Source organism: Cucurbita pepo, chromosome LG20, assembly GCF_002806865.2.
Source record: "Cucurbita pepo subsp. pepo cultivar mu-cu-16 chromosome LG20, ASM280686v2, whole genome shotgun sequence".
In the NCBI taxonomy this organism is placed as follows: Eukaryota; Viridiplantae; Streptophyta; class Magnoliopsida; order Cucurbitales; family Cucurbitaceae; genus Cucurbita; species Cucurbita pepo.
Window position 1 is genome coordinate 2,620,015 of NC_036657.1, and position 16,837 is coordinate 2,636,851.

General features: G+C 35.7%; 3 protein-coding genes, 1 long non-coding RNA gene and 1 other non-coding gene across 9 annotated transcripts; 3 read left to right on the plus strand and 2 right to left on the minus strand.

Moving 5' to 3' along the window:
• Positions 1-48: 48 nt before the first annotated feature.
• Positions 49-1,651, minus strand: LOC111783119 (D-aminoacyl-tRNA deacylase-like). Its single transcript, XM_023664007.1, has 8 exons — positions 1,474-1,651; positions 1,309-1,400; positions 1,138-1,204; positions 1,016-1,046; positions 781-921; positions 662-687; positions 513-568; positions 49-422 (listed from the first exon to the last, which is right to left on the minus strand). Exons 1-8 carry the CDS (start codon positions 1,612-1,614, stop codon positions 392-394), a joined length of 585 nt encoding a protein of 194 aa, XP_023519775.1. The 5' UTR covers positions 1,615-1,651; the 3' UTR covers positions 49-391.
• LOC111783120 lies at positions 1,502-2,249 on the plus strand. Its single transcript, XR_002813287.1, has 2 exons — positions 1,502-1,596; positions 2,039-2,249. It is a non-coding gene; the product is annotated as an uncharacterized LOC111783120 (long non-coding RNA).
• Positions 2,250-2,370: 121 nt separating this feature from the next.
• Positions 2,371-5,362, minus strand: LOC111783325. Of its 3 annotated transcripts, none has more exons than XM_023664248.1 (6): positions 5,074-5,362; positions 4,213-4,708; positions 3,983-4,108; positions 3,484-3,665; positions 3,044-3,200; positions 2,371-2,727 (listed from the first exon to the last, which is right to left on the minus strand). In XM_023664248.1, exons 2-6 carry the CDS (start codon positions 4,672-4,674, stop codon positions 2,536-2,538), a joined length of 1,119 nt encoding a protein of 372 aa, XP_023520016.1. In that variant the 5' UTR covers positions 4,675-4,708; positions 5,074-5,362; the 3' UTR covers positions 2,371-2,535. The 3 variants fall into 3 exon arrangements, with proteins under 3 accessions (XP_023520016.1, XP_023520014.1, XP_023520013.1); XM_023664246.1 differs by having other exon boundaries at positions 5,051-5,362; XM_023664245.1 differs by having other exon boundaries at positions 4,966-5,362.
• Positions 5,363-7,382: 2,020 nt separating this feature from the next.
• Positions 7,383-7,456, plus strand: TRNAI-UAU. Its single transcript has one exon. It is a non-coding gene; the product is annotated as a tRNA-Ile (tRNA).
• Positions 7,457-8,989: 1,533 nt separating this feature from the next.
• LOC111782603 (nudix hydrolase 11-like) lies at positions 8,990-10,862 on the plus strand. 3 transcript variants are annotated; one of them, XM_023663387.1, is made up of 5 exons: positions 8,990-9,255; positions 9,359-9,501; positions 10,081-10,200; positions 10,276-10,508; positions 10,675-10,862. In XM_023663387.1, exons 1-4 carry the CDS (start codon positions 9,024-9,026, stop codon positions 10,489-10,491), a joined length of 711 nt encoding a protein of 236 aa, XP_023519155.1. In that variant the 5' UTR covers positions 8,990-9,023; the 3' UTR covers positions 10,492-10,508; positions 10,675-10,862. The 3 variants fall into 3 exon arrangements, with proteins under 3 accessions (XP_023519155.1, XP_023519154.1, XP_023519156.1); XM_023663386.1 differs by lacking the exon at positions 10,675-10,862 and having other exon boundaries at positions 10,276-10,649; XM_023663388.1 differs by lacking the exons at positions 10,081-10,200; positions 10,675-10,862 and having other exon boundaries at positions 10,267-10,649.
• Positions 10,863-16,837: the final 5,975 nt, after the last annotated feature.

Sequence of the window (16,837 nt, forward strand, 5' to 3'; positions counted from 1 at the left end):
AATACAAAGACAACGATGCACTTTATTTGCATCTTGTAAATTAGTTCATACTGGTTATTGAGTCTGGATTTTGCTGACATTTGTAAGTTTAAGCACCGAGGATTAGAATTGAATAGGTCTAAAGCCAATCAAAGGTTCTTAGCAAAGCCTTTGCGGCTCTCTGATCTCTAAAATCGGAAGGTACGAGAAACAAATTTCGATATTGTCATAGGAGTAGATCAGCACACAACCCCACAGCCAACTGGTAGAAATTAGTAGATAGCACCAACGAAAGGACATTTCCACTTATTAGATGAAAAGAATTCTGTCATCCCATCGAGCAAATCTTCAGCTTGTAAGCCGACAAAGAATCGCTGCCAGATCTTAAATTGTAGAATTCAATAGTAACCTATTACGAGCCTTCTGAAGCTTCAACTATATTCCTGAAATGAAAGTTACGAAAATCACTGTTACCATTTTCCAGAACACCCAGCAGCAGGCAGAAGGGCTCATAAACTGGTTGAGTTGCTTACTTAGACGGTTGGGACTCGATCTGCATTGTGACTGGGCCATCATTCACCAAATTGACCTTCTCAAACATAAGTGACCAAAATATCAGAATTTTATAATCCAGTAAATAGCGAGCTTACTTGGAATTCAAAACTGAGCATAGTGAGATTACCTTCATCATTGCTCCAAACACTCCATCTGCCCACAGGAGAAGGGAACATAGACGACATTCAGAACACTCTTTGGAAGAGACTGAACTTGAAATTAGGGGAAGAAAGAAGCATAGATTACCTTTTATCGCATCTGGGGTGTAGTATTTACCGAACCTCTCGACCACAGAAGCATAGAAGGGTTTGGCTCTTTGGGGAGGCATTGCCAAATGAAAGTCCGGCTTGTTGCCCTTCAACATTCCATACAGTGTAAACTGACTAACTGGTTGCCATCCACCGAGTATAGTTAATAAGTGGATTGACTCTATCGCTCACAGTCAAGGAACAAAGTTTGAAGAGAACCTCGTTTCACTTACCTAATAGAACCTCGTAGTTTTTCTGCATTACCTGCAACAAATATCAAGGAAAATGGTAAAGCAAATCCCGCAGCTTTTGCTTTTCGGAATAGGAAAGCAAGGAGTGTATATATAATTATTACGTTTAAGTCCCAAGCTTTGCCGGTACTCTGATTTGGGAACAGCCTCATATTTAGGACCTTACGGCATCTGAAACCCAATTTGAAAAGGAGGAAGTAGCTTTGTGATAACAAAAGATGCTTTCATCGAGCATGGAATTAGTATAGAAAAGAGAGATGGGAAGAGTAGATTACATGTATTCGGCGTCGGATTCGGAGTCGGAATCATGAAGGCCGACGAGCACAAGGAGGCCCGGCCCAATCTCTGAAACGGTGCGGCCATCGACCTGCGAAATACAGTATCTCACACCGGCGACTCAGAAATGCATAGAGAGGGAAAAAGAGGGAGAGATAAGAGACCTCGACGCTTGCAGAGGCGACTCTCTGAACAACAGCTCTCATGGATCTAATCGGCTGTATTTTCTTTTTGTTGCTGAACGCTGTGGTTAGCTTCGTACCTACGCTGGCTGCGAACAATGGCAGGTATGCTACGCTGTTCATTCTTGTTCTTGTGATTTTGTTAAATTGTGGTGAAAATACTCAAAATATTACTTTATATATATATTTTTTATATACAAAAATTGGGAGTAAAAAACATTTGGAGCTTTTTATTAATCAATCCTAGAACATTTAATTTTATTTATTATTTTGAAAATTAATTTATGCAAACCAAGTTTTTTTTTATTTTATATGTAAATCCTTTATTTTAGAATCATCCCACATGGAGATGATGAATCTAAATTGAACTTTTGCATAGAAAATGACCTATTATTACATAAGTTTGAAATTTGAAGATGAACATAAAATTAAAAGTTTAATAAGATTTAACACTCTTAAACTAGGATTAAATAGATTTAAATTTATTTAAATGTGGGGTTCCAAACTTGTTGGGGGTAACCAGATCTCCTTCATGGGTGCCTAACAGGCTTCGGCCCATCACTTTTATCATCCCTCTACAACACGAAGTTGTTTATTGGGTTGAAGTCTTCCATTGGGTTTCAAGCTGCGGAGCTTCCACTTGTTCGTACGTTGCTTGCAGTCATGTAACATTAACGACATTGTTCTTTAAGCTCACATTATCTCCCAATTTGCTACCATGAAATGATTGATCTATGCATATCATCATTCTTCTTTCAGTTTTGATGCTCATTTTTTTTTCATTTAAGTTTGTTAAAGTATATCTATATATTAATGATTATGTTTCTATAGTGATTGATTATGATTAAGAGTACATAAATGTATAAAAGAACCTTAAAAACCGTGAAAGTTTAAATCATAATCAAATGTAACTCTCCAGAACTAAAACTACAAATAAATATTTGAATTTAAAAACCTTAATTTGTATGTATGCATATTTTTTTTTGGGTACAAACAGATTCCAAATCTCTCTTCTAAACAAACATTAACCTACTTCTCCAGCAATTACAGCTTCAAACTTAGATCGATGCCTTCCGCTCCGGGTTCGGCTTCGACTTCAAATCCAGAGCCGATCACAATGTCTTTGTTACCCTTTAACTTTGATTCATATAAGGAGGAGGAGGAGGAGTTAAATGTAACTTTGTTGTAATCTGAGGCACTTCCTCCATCTCTATACTGTGAAGCCTCCATGGTTTCCTTCAAAATCATTTCTTCACATGTTAATTTCATAAAAATATCATCAAATTGGTCGTAGTATAAAGAAAATAAAATGAAAAGTTTCCTTATTATTATTTTGTAGCTGTGAGTTGGGTGTTTGTTTTTGGTTGGATTGATTGGATTTATTGAAATTTGGTTGCCTAATTAAGTTTAGGGTTTAATGGATGGAATTCAAAGCTTTCCCAAGGTGGGTTTAATAAAATTAAACAAAAAAAGAAAGTCAAAATTATTTGTTATGAAGATGAACATGATGATGATGAAGATGATGATGGATGGATGGATGGATGTTTCTTACTTGGGGGTGATGGATATTGAATGCTGCTGCAACTTCATTTGGAGCTGATGAAGAAGATCCCAATGCCATCAAATGGCTGACTTCTCCTGCTAATTGGTACCTTTCACTTCTTTTGCTGCACCTCATTAACTCCCCTCCAAACCCCCTCTTTGTACCTCTTTACACAAATTCAACGTCAAATTCAAACCAAATCACCAATAAATTATTGATATGAATCTATTTTGATATTTTTTTCTAAATTTTACATTATTATTTGCAAAATATTTTTGGGTTCTAAACTAACATTTAAAGATTTAACCAAACAATAGCTTTCTTCCGTTATATTTTGTAAAAAGATTTGGTTTTTAATACTGTAGCTGTGTCTATGAACACTTTTATTAACCAAATCTACCGAAATTTTCATTAAAATAATAAAGAGATCTGGAAAGAAAGAAGAGTACCTCGAGTTTGAATCGAGATCGAATGGAGAGCGATTCATGTCCATGGAAGAAGACGACGACGATGAAGACGACGAAGAAGACTCTTTGGTGGCCATGTTTGTGAAAAATGGAGCTCTGGTCTCAGCATTTGGATCCCTATGGCCTTCATCCAAAAAGGGTCTCACCCTCTTTGCACTTACCATCTGTGAATTATTATTATCATTATTAATATTATTCCCTTTTTCTCACTTTAAATATTTTAAATGTTCATCCATTTTCTTAATTAGCCTTGAACAAATCATATCAAATCTTCTTTCTAAAAAAATTAGAAAGACTGATATGTTAATTAGCCAATATAGTGTCATTATTCTCTTGTATCCTAATATAGGTGCCAAAATTATGTATTTAATAACAAAGATGTTTAGAGAAAATTTAACCATAAGCTTGGAGTTTTTTAATTCTATGATTGGAAATAAAATAAATATTAAGAAAAAAAAAAAAAGAGGTGAGAAGTAATTGCCTTTTGTTGTTCCTCCGGTGAGGTCCATGTGTTGTTGGATTGTGTTGATATTTGGCTTGAAGGGTGCTCTATTTGACGATAATATCTGGCCGCCGGCGATGTGGCAGATCCTGGAATGATATTCATCTGAAAAAAGTTTGGAACTTTTTGCATAAATTGAATATATTTACATGAAATAAAAAATAAAAATGAAAGCTTTATGAAGATTTTGAAATTTAACGTTGCCTCACCATTAGATTGTGAGAGGAGGCAGAATATTGAAAAGTAGGGAAAAAATGTGGAGGCAAATTGATTTGGGCGTCGGATTTTCTGGTTGTTGGAAACAAGGGTTTTTCAACGGCGGCGACGGCGGGGGTTGGGGTTGGCAAGGCCGGGGGAATAAAATCAAGAGTTGGGAACAAGGGAAGATTTGACCATGAAGCGTAATCGCGTGTGAGCGGTGGTGGAAGAAGTGGGGGAGGAGGTGGGGTTGGGGGAGGGCGGGGAGGGTTTAAGGAGGAGGGAGTATTACTCGGAGAGTGGCGGCGGCGATGTTGGAAAAAAGAGGGTGGTAGGGATGAAACGTCGGCTTGATCTTGGTCGCCGTTGCCGCCGTCGGCGCCGCCTTGTTGCTCCTTTAAAATCTTCTCAAGCTCTGCAACGCCAGGTCCTCTCCTGGGAATACGGTGTCGTTTGGGGTGGGTTTTCTTCATGGGCACAGAATTTCACATTCTTGAGTCGATTGGGCTGTAAAGAAACAGCAGAAAAAGAAAAGATTAAGATTAAAGAGAATAGGAAGAGAAGGAAATTGGGCGTTGTTTATATAATAAACAGGGAGAATCCAAAAATGGTGGAAAAAGATTATGAAATCTTGGGAGAAGTGGAGGAAAAGAGCGAAAATGAATGAACAAGAATCTAGAATTTCCAAATAAACAGAGAGAAAAATCTGGAAAACGGGTAATCAAAATTTAAAAAACAAAAAAAAAAAGGAATTGAATTGGCACCAAGATTCAGGGAAAGGGAAAATCATTAGTGTTGGATGTTGCAGGAGGGAGAGAATGTATGAAGGGAAGAGTTTTTGAAAAGCACTGAATTTGAGGCCGTTTATTCACATCTTCTCCTCAGCTTCCTTCCTCGGTTTCATCGCAACCTTTGTTTCTCTCTCTGCTTCTGCTTCTTCTTGTGCTTGTGCTTCTGGGTTTAATTCAATTCAAATCAATTCAAATGCCAGAAGAAGAAGCAGAACAAGAAAGGGCCATTAATGGAGGAGGAGGAGGAGCTCAGCTCACGCATCTGTTCCTTGCCCACTCTGACTTCAAATCTCAGAAAATCTTTGCCATTTTTATTCATACCTTTTCTACTGTTTTTTCAATCCCTCTCTCTTACTCTTATTATTGCATGTAATAGTTAAGGACTAGGTCTCCCCTCCCTTTATTTCTATTTCAATATACTCAATATTTACCTGCCCACACATAACTTATTACACTCTTTTTCATTTCCATTTAGTCCAGACCCGTCACATATCTGAATGAGAGTGATATTTGAATAAATGACTAAGAAAATTCTTAAAACAATCGATGATAACTATCTATGATTAAGCATTTTTAGGAGACAGAGAACTCATGTTGATATCTAAGAATAATCTTAACTAAAACAATTTGAACATGTCTCAACTAGTTTGAATTTTGAATTTTAATTGGTGTTTGATAGATTAATATATATTATTAAAAGAATTGAATTTAAGATTAATGATTTTGTATTTAATTGATGATTTATTTGCAATGAAATTAGATTTGAAATAAAATTGAGAATCTTGAGAATTACTATGTTTTTATATATGGAAGTTTAGTGTTTTTTGAGGAAAATATATGGAAGTTATGAGGAGCTAGTCTGTCCACCTCAATTAATATTCAACACCAACACTCACTCATGGGGTTTGTTTCATATGTAGACAAATAAATATTATTTAACATAAAATGCTGATTAAAAAAATCAAATAAAATAAAACTTCCACAATAATTAAATTTTAATACCATTCAAAACTTATTATTTAAATGTTATTCAAATTATTTTGGTTAAAAATGAATTTCAATAAATAAATTGAATTAAATTAATGAAAAACAAGTTTATTAAACCTTTTAATTGCTAATATAGCATTAAAGCCCTAAAAAAATAAGCAACAAAAACATATTTGTTTGTGTTGCATGCCACATACTTACAAATTAAATTTATTTTCTTACCAAAAAAAGTAACCATAAATTAAAAAATTCGAACTAAATATATATTTTCGTCTCTTCTCTCAATTTAATCTCTAATATGTTAAAAAATATTTTGGAAATTAATGAAGTAGTAAAATATTAAAAATGGAAGAAACTATGATAGCTTGATTGTTGAGAATTATTGGGATTTAGTGGAAGAACTCAGTGAGAAATACTATCTGCCTTCTACGGAAGCAAAGCCACGAGAGCTTATACTCAAAATGGACAATATCATACCATTGTAGAGATCCGTGATCCCTAAAAAGGGACAATATCATACCATTGTAGAGATACGTGATCCCTAATCATGTTCGCATAAAAATCAATGTCAGATTGTGTTAGGTGAGGAGGTGGGGGCTTCCCTCTCTCCTCTGTTCTTCTTCTTGGCACCAAAATGGCTTCACACTTCACATGGCCTATCACAGACACCCAATCTTATCTAATCATCAACAGAATCACACCACACCACACTACCATCTTCTTTCAAAAATCCCCGAATCTTTTTTATTTTATTTTATTTTTAAATTTTAAAACCAAAAGGAGTAATTAATTAAATCTGATTTTCCTCTCAAAAATCTTCATTTATTTTATATCATCACAGCTGGGTTTACTCTAACACATTGCATATTTTAATGTTTTTTTGGTTTTGGAGAATCATACACAATCCATATTCTATTTTTAATTTAATTTCTTAATCACCCATCGGATTTCCTTCAATTTACTGCCAAATCAAAACATTGTATTATATTTAGATATTAAAAACTTGTAATATATGTTCAATTAAGCTCGGAATCGTGGAAGCATTAGACTGAAGTCTCATAACACATCAAGTTGACCACTTTACAAATGGGTTAAATTATACAAAAATAAATAAATAAATATCGAGTAGATGTTAATTATGTTCTTAAATTTTGAAATGTTTCGTTTAAAATAGGGGCCGTTTGAGTTTTATATACCATAATAGTTCGTGATCCAATAACGGAGATGACGGGACACAATCAATATAAGGTGATGATATGTAGAAGTAAAAATAGCAGCGCTGCAGCAATTGGTTCAGTGCACAATGAAGCAGTCGACAGTCTGTGGATCCAAAATAAATATTGAAACAGAGTTGGATATTATTTAAAATAAAATAAGTAAAATAACCAAAAATAACATCGTCTGGTCCCGTAGCTCAGTTGGTTAGAGCGCTGGTCTTATGAGCCGGAGGTCGCGAGTTCGAGCCTCGCCGGGACCAGGACTTACACAATTCATTGGAAATAGAGGTAGGGGGGAGTGAGTGGTCCATTGATGGAGAAGGAGAATAGGGCTCCCCTTTATGTGTGCTTTTAATTAAGAAAGAGGACTCAATAATTGAGGGTTGATTTCCAGAAAAGAAAGCCAGAATGAAGAGTGTGAGGGAGTTTCAGACTGTTTTTTTAATATGGGTGAGCATATTAAGAAACTCACAGCTTTGAAAACAAAAAAGCTGCTGCCTTCTATCCCCACTATCATCATCATCATGAACACATAATCCCACCCCTCATAATCTATGTTAATTAATTCTTGGTTTTATAAATTAAAATGTAGGTAACATATCAAAAAATCTATTAATCACCCATAGTATCAAATTTTGAAGATAGAATGATTACAAATTGCTGGATCAATCATCTTGAATATTAGGAAAATACAGTTTGGATTAATGAACTGAAATTTATATCTCCCTCGAGAAAAGCAGATGGTAAAAAATATGTTAAGAAATTGAGTGTTGGTTGCAAAATACGAGAAAAAGAATAACAAAAGGGCTATTGGTTCTGATGCAATAACACCGTCAGAAACCACCTCTGTGACTTGACTTCAATGATCCGGCGGCGCGTGAAATTCTGAGAATCCATCTGAAACAGATGTTTCAACAAAACCTAATCATTGCATGTCAATTCATAAGCAAACCGAATTTCTGGAGAACAAAACATAATGATTGGACAGAAAATAAATATGAGATTAAATCACTTTGTAAAAAAACTGAATTTGAATTTAAAATATTTCTAAATTACGACGGTCGCCAAATTCACCTTTGAAAATCATCCGGCGCCTGGCGGCTGCTATTCCCACATCGGAAAGGATGGTAACCCAGTTATTGCATTGCTCTGACTTGAACACGGTGGCTGCATGCCGGAGAATTCCGCCGGCGTGATATTCATTATCATTGGACTCAAAACAGAGAGGTTGCCCTGTTACAGAATCACACAACTTCATTTCTGGCAACTTTAACTGAAAACAAAATTTTCCAAAAAACAAAAGCAAAAATCGAACATTTTGGAAGAAATTTTCAAGTGGGTAAGCCAGGAATTGGGAAGAAGAAGACGACGACGGAACGGAAGAAGCCATAGAAGGGAAGCTATGCTTGCCGTCCTCTGTTTCTAATGTCGAGAGAGGGCATCAATGGCGGATTTGGCATTCTGAAGAAGCCAATCGATGGGTTCAGTTGGTCGGTTATAGCCAAGGCGATCCTGAATGTCGTAGAATTGAATGGCGGTCGGAGCCGACAGCCGGAGCCTCCTTGCTCGGAGGCCTTTTGAAGTGTAAACCTTGCCACTGCCGGCGCTCGAACGCAAGCGACGTTCTTCCATTTTTTTTGAGGGAGGAAATTAAAATATCTTAATTAATTGAATTAAATTTAAACTAAATATGTTTTTAGAAAGGTTAATAAATACTTTTTCTTCCTTTTTTTTTTGAAAAAGTTAAATTTGTAATTTTTTATTTAAAACAAAGTCAAATTAGTAAAATCCCCAATTGGTCGCATAAAATTTCGAACCTGATTCTCCATGTCCATGGCCGCCAAAAGCTCTGGAGAAGACGTTCTCCAGAGACTGCAGGCTTTGGCAGAACATTTCCGCACAAGTAATTCTTCTCAGTCTCCGACGTTGCCGCCGCCAGATCCGGCAGCAGCCCGACTAACCAACCGTGCTGCTGTTCTCATCTGTCTCTTCCTAAGCGACATTGGCGAACTCCGCGTGATTCTCACCAAGCGAGCCTCTACGCTTTCTTCCCACTCCGGTCAGTCTCGCTCCGAAACCCTAATTCATCTTTGTGAAATTGAAATTGCTTTATAGAACAATAGAATAGGAGAAGGATTAGATGATTGATATTTGGGATGCAGGGGAAGTCGCGCTCCCCGGCGGAAAAAGGGATCTGAGTGATGCCGATGATGTTGCGACGGCATTGAGAGAGGCAGAGGAGGAAATTGGCTTAGCCCCTTCTCTTGTTAACGTCGTCGCTGTTCTCGAACCATTTGTTAATAAGGTTCATATATACCTTTTTGTTTTTACTTTTGAGCTTAGATTATGTTTGTCCATGAACCATATTCACTGCACAATCCATACTTCGTTTTTGTTTATACTTTTTAACCCTTTTTCTTTCATAATTTTTCTTATTTCGCCTGATCATAACATCAAAACTGTACCTCTCTCCAGTTTCCATTTAACATTGTACATTTTGATTAGATAAAACATTTGGTTGAGGGAAGACCATTTGATTGAAGGTGTAGGCGTTCTTTTGGTTTAACCACAAATTACTTTCCCCAGGTCTATTGATTCTGCAAGAGTATAATTTTTATGTCACATTTTGCATTTTTTGCTGCTAATCTGACCATTTCTGCCCGACGTTATCTCTTGTTACTTGTGCATTTTCGGATGGTTGCGAGTGAGTCCTGACTAATTTAGGGAATAATCATGGGTTTATCAATAAGGAATACATCTCCATTGGTATGAGGCGTTTTGGAGAAATCCAAAGCAAAGTCATGAGAGCTTATGCTCAAAGTGGACAATATCATACCATTGTGAAAGTTCGTAATTCGTAACCATGTATGTTCTGTCTGAGCAGAAGGGTATGACTGTAGTTCCTGTACTTGGGCTGTTATCTAGGAAGGAAGCATTCAAACCCACTCCAAGTGCTGCTGAAGTAGATGCAATATTTGATGCTCCCTTGGAAATGTTCCTCAAGGTTTATCATACTTGTTTGATCTTAACTTTGATTAGACTAGACTAACTGGTTGGTGACTTATTGAAGTTGGCGCAGGATGAGAAGAGAAGAGCAGTGGAGAAGGAATGGATGGGATATAATTATCTGTTACACTTTTTTGAGTATGAATATGAGAATGAAAATTATGTGATCTGGGCTCTCACTGCTGGTATCTTGATCAAGGCAGCTTCCTTGGTGTTCCAGCGCCCACCTGCCTTTCTGGAGCGGCCACCCAGATTCTGGACTGCTTCTGCTAATGGCAGCCAAACTTGAGATTCTCAGAAGTGAAGGTATTTATTGTACAATCTCATTGTGTATTGTTGCAACATTAGATGTTTGTCATTTTGTAGGGAGGAGTAAATATTATGCTAAGAGTGTCTTAACTATGAATGCATCTTCTATTGTTCCAATGACAACTGAGCTCTTGGTAACTTTTGGAGTTACAATGTATTTCAGTTATGTTCACACTCTGAGCTGTTGGGGATTGAATTGGGGCACCCACACACCGATGACTTTTGGATGTAGTTTGAAGAAAATCATATTTCCTTAGTATCAACTAGACACAAATTAGAATTAGAAGTACATTTGTAGTTTCTCTCATATATATCCATAGATGATAAATAGTCACCCACTGGTCTTTCCTATACCCTACCAATCTCAACGTTAACTAAATATGGAGAGGTTTCTACATTCTTATAAAAAATATTTCGCTCTCATTCTCAATCGATGTGGGACCCCACACTCCACTCCCTTCTGGGCCCAGCGTCTTAGCTAGCACACTGCCTCGTGTCCACCCGTCTTTAGGGCTCAACCTCTTCACTGGCACATCGTTAGGTGTCGGCTTTGATATAGTTTGTAACAGCCCAAGTCCACCATTAGCAGATATTGTTTCTTTGAACTTTCCTTTTCGGGCTTCTCCACAATGTTTTTAAAACGCATTTGCTAGAGAGAGATTTTTACACCCTTATTAAAAAAAATGATTCGTTCTCATCCTCAACGGGATCTCACACCCTCCTTTTTCTTCTCACTTGCTGTTCAAATTATTTATTTATCCAAAAGTAGACCCTCGTGAATGGATGATATACTGTTTGTAAAGTGATTATCCATTCTAATTGTAATTAACCAAATGTTAATGGAGTAAAAGTAATTCATCCATATCCATATGCCCAAACTGAATGCGAATAAGACAATTTATTTAATGAGACGGCGAGTAAGTTCAGGTGGAAACAGCCGACAAAACCGCCTTTCAGTACTTAAAACAAATTTGGAGAACAGAGAAGAGATAAAATGGAATCCACTTCGACCAAGGAAGCCCCCTCACCCTCCCTCCACCAACCTTATCCTTCATCCACCACCCCAATTACTTTAATGATCGTTGAGGTGTGGATAGACAGTTTTCGTCTGTTATTCACAAAAATATTATAATAATGTTAAAAGTTACTTTTAAAATGGTGTATATATTTTTTAACACAATACCTACACCTACTGTGTAAGCTTATTGATAAAACTTTTTAATTATCTTTTAAATGGTTAAAAGTTTCCAATGTATTTTTAAATATAATAATAATGATTTTTGTTTTTTAAAAAAAAAACCCAAACAATAGTATAAAAGGGAGAAGCGAAACCCTGAAAACGTTACCTCTTCTCTCAACACTTCTCTTTCAATTACATACCATTTTGTAAAGAAGAAAAACAAGCATGGCCCATCTGGGTTTCTGCGTTTTGATCTTCATCCTACTCGTTTCACCTTCAACACTCCAAGCTCGTACCTTGATTGGTCCAAAGAACACAAACTTCATAATCCCAATATCGCCCATCACCAGAATCGCCAGATTCTTCGCCATTCCGATCAACCCGAGTCAGAGCTCAACCAAATCAAACCCAGCACTGACCCGAATGGCCACCGAAATCTCTCGACTGGGGAATGAACACGCCAAGAAATTTGGCTACAAACCCACCCGCCTCAGCCCCGGAGGCCCCGACCCCCACCATCATTAGCAACCACATCCGAGTAAGGGGTGTGTTTTTGTTCGTAGAACAAACACCCCCAGGTTGAAGACGGCCCCAAAACACTTCAATTCGCATAACAAAAGAATTGGGCATTTCCAGATTGATTTGATTGAAGAAACAGAGAAATGCCAATGCCCAATCATCAATACATGCTCTCCACTGAGACCCACCTCTGGATTGTGGGTTTTTTCTGGTTGCCCCAATACATCAACATCATATCTCAAGGAAACCACCTGATCCAGCTTTGATTTTGAATCATCCCCATCAATAAAATCTATCTCTCCTCTGTTTTTTCATCTCTAAATTTCTATATTGCGTGGCTTACATTCAAATTTTTAGAAATGCAAAACAGAGAACGCCATGGATTAACTCAGATTAAGAGCACTCGATAGTAGAATGAAATTAATTAATATCTAATTTGGAAGTGGGGTTGCCTTTTTTTTACACTAATCGCCTTAATTATCTGAGATTTGTATATCTGATTAACGCACATAATCCAACCAACAATATTCCTTCCTTTTCACTTTCTTGCCTACTTTTTCTCCATTTTCTATTTAAATAATCAATTTATATCAAACACATGAGATTAATGATATTAATAATTCAATAACGTAACAACATTTCTTCACATTTTACCATAAAGATGAATATTGTAAATTTAGTCATAACTTATATAGATGTCACATAGTGCGGAACTCATTAAAAAAATATCAAAATTTATCCATATTTTTCATTAAGAAGTTTATTATGATCTTAAGCTAATTTCTTTTAGCATAAATATTCTTTAATGAACTAATTACATAGCTAACTAGAGATGGTTTTTTTGTGAATTAATTAATAATTAAACTACTTTTGTACTAATCTCATTTTATTTATTTAAGTTTTAAGATATATNAAAAAAAAAAAAAAAAAAAAAACCGACCGACCAATCGCTCATGGCTGCCAAAATAAATATATATAATTTGACGAATGAAGCTCTCAAATTTTTGTATTTTATTTATTTCAATCGTCAAAATGTCTTGCCTTTTTCAAAAGTTTATCTAATTTTATTTTTTAAAATTATTTTTTTAAAAATGAAGTGGAGGTTAGATTTAAATTTTAAGTTAGTTGGGTTGGTAAAGGACGAGAATAAATATTACATTATTATCGTATAAATCTAAAAGAAAAAAAAAATGTAGTCTAAAAATTGTGTGAAGATGCATTAAAATATGTTTGCTTTTAAAAATCTGATCTTTTTATTTTGGTTGACATTAAATAGTGTTTCAAAAAAGGAAAAAAAGAGGAAATGGTTAGCCTAAAACAGAAAAATGGGTTTAAATTAAAAGTGGGGTGGCTATTATAATAAAAAATGATTTATTATCATATTTAAAAAGTTTTAGTTTATATTATCTACATGAATTTTCAATATTCAATTTTTTTTTTCAATTCCAACCCTCCTTTAAATGATTTTGGGATTATATGGGTATATGAATGAACTGAGACCGCATCTCAATAAGAGCTATCAGAGTGATAAAATGATTAAAAAAGACTTACAAAGAATTGAAAGTTAATTGTATATACGAATAAGGTGCACGTTTCTTTTTGGTAGTTGAATCATAAAAATTCATGGTTTAGCATGCTTACTTCCACCAGTTTTATGTTGGGTGACTTCCTAAAAATTTTCTAGAATGCATGTGAGTGAAAACAAAACATGCTGAAATGACCCATGTTAGTGAATAGTCTCCTTTCTGAAGCAATGAGTAAATAAACTGACCATGTCGTTGGGGACACAGAGGAGTACACTAAACTTGTGTGTGAAACTAAACTCAGCAAAAGAGACATTAATGTTTGAATTTGGTATATCAAATCCATGATTAAGCTTTACCGTTAATTTGGGTATGAAACTAAAATCTTGAAAATTAGATTAAAAATTAAGCTTCATATTATTTACAATATCATAATTAAGTTAATTATAAGAATGAATATGTAGACATGTTTTAATCTTTAACATTGTAATAAAAAGTAGATAGAATAATAAAGCAATGGTAAAATCTGGACATCCATTAACAAAAAAATAACATTATCAACTCCATTTTTAGGATCGAAAGCAACACAATTTTAGAATATTGCATGCAACGCCCGCAGTTTCTAACTCTCTCAACACATGTGCTTATCCATTTTATACCTAAAAACTTTAATTTTAATTCATATGTCACACACATTAGATCTTAAAAACAAAACCACCCCATTAAATCAAAGATTACACTAGCAAAATCCCACCTAGTTTTATTACCCAACTTTGGTAACCATCTTTATAATTGAGTACGAATCGTGGTGAAAAGTTTAAAACTTATCCATAACAAAACGAAGAAAATTTGATCGAAAACATGTCTTTTAACTCGTTGAATTATAACCATTTGGATTGAGTTTTGAAGATGAGCCATTAAAATTTAAAATAAGGAAGAGATGGTGTATTCATACTCCCTTCCCTCGTTAGATCCTTTGTCTTTTCCCATGCATCAGCCCCACTCATTGTATCAAAAGCCAAACTACTTCAAGTTTTGCGTCACATTTTGGATTTTTTTCTTCCATTTCCATCCTTTTAATTTCAATCACATTTGACCATTCTTCCTCCTTAAGAAACAATATCTCATTTCTATTTTAAATTTATTAGTTAACTCGTAAACATTCTAATACGTAAAAGTAAAAGAGATCTTACATCAGTAGTAGAGGAAAATGAAACAATAAAACATGTATTGTGTGGAAACTTCTTCTTAATTAACGTGTTTTAAAAATAAGCTCATATAGGATAATATCTAGTAGCAGTGAGCTTAGACAATATTCATCCCAAATCTTTATATCATTTTCTTAATTCTTAATTCACATTCATTAAAGGCTATAAATAAAAATGGGATGATGAGAGGGAAGTGAAAGAGGGAAATAGGATCAGAATCAGGAATGTGGAGGGCGGTGAAGTTGTTGATTATTATGGTATGGGTTGTTTGTGGGAGGTGGTGGGTGGTTGAAGGGCGGCGTTTGGGTAAAGATGTAATCCAGAAAAGAAGCGTGAGGGAAATGGTGGAGGCCTTGAATCAAGCTGCCAAAGAAGTTGGAAATGAGCGCCGGGCAGCAAGATCGAGCCCCGGAGGACCTGACCAGCACCATCATTAGATTCTTCACAACATCATCCTCAACCATACAAACCTTAGCTGCGTTGTTGAGTGACTGTTGACTTTTGTCTTTTGTTTTCTCCGCTGTTTCTTCCACCTCCTCCTCCTCCTCCTCCTCCTCCCACGTTGTCGCTTAATAATAAATGATGTGTTTAGTTGCTTCAACCGCCAAACTTCATTATTCAATTAGTCAACTAAGACCAAACACCAATTTTTAGCACATTTTTATAAATATTACTATTTTACAAGATATTGATCATCATCAAAACTATATGCTAAAATTGATATTTATACGATAAACTAAGAAAACCCTACTTCAAATGTTTTAAAGTTGTCACGATCGTATTTTTCGTACCATGTGACGTCATGATCTTACACGCTCATGACAAGTTGAGCAATTCAAGTCCCATTTACATTTTGTGTTTGATTTTACCGTTTTGTCAAACCTTAGGCAAGGTTGTCCTTCGCCGACCGAGCTTAACTACTCATGCGTAAACTAAGCTTGCTTGGTCATATACGCCACCTGTGAATGCATATTTGTTTATTGCAACTCTATTTAACTTGTCTCTACTCTACGCCAAGTCATCTGACTAGACTGACGCTACATCTACTCTAGGTCAAGTCTTTTGAATTGTTGAGAATTATTGGGAGTAAGTCCCACATCTTGAGTTTATGATTGAGGAATACTATCTGTATTGGTATGAGGCTTTTTGGGAAGCCTAAAACAAAACCATGAGAGCTTATGCTCACCGTGGACAATATCATGCCATTGTATATAAAAAAGTAAAATGGATGAGGAGCATGAGAAAGTGCATAAGCCAGATTGCGGCCTGTAAAGAACCATAGTCCACAAAAAAGGCGTATCAACTTTGAGTAAAAGCGAAAGGCTTTGGCGTCGACATGTCGTTTCCCACTCCTTAGAAATCAAAGCCTCTGGATTTGCTATGGCTGACGAGACACTGCACCTTACCCCAAATTTTACCGCCTCTTGTATCATAATACTTCCAATTTTTCTTTGCTGTTTAAAAGCAAAAAAGGAATTCCGGCATTTGTTTCATTCGGAAAATATTATTTTAAAGCTCCAATTAAATTTTTAAAAATTAGTTTAATTGCTGATTGGATGGAAACGTGTTCTACTGCTCCACTTTGCTGGAGGATTCAATATGGAAGCTGAGAGATCAGATTCTGCCAAGCTCACCAACCAAAAGCTGTCGGATGGTCTACTGCTGACTGCTGAGTAATAAACGGTTTGCACCAAACTCAAAATTGAGATTACCGATACCTCTACTTAATAGACGCGTTTTAAAACTTTGAGATAAACTATCGAAAAAGAAGTTTAAAGAAGACAATATCTACTAGCAGTGAGCTTGAAATGTTACAAATGGTATAGAGCTGGACACCAGGCAATATGCCAATGAAGAGACTAAGCCTCGAAGGAGCGGACACGAGGCAATGTGCCA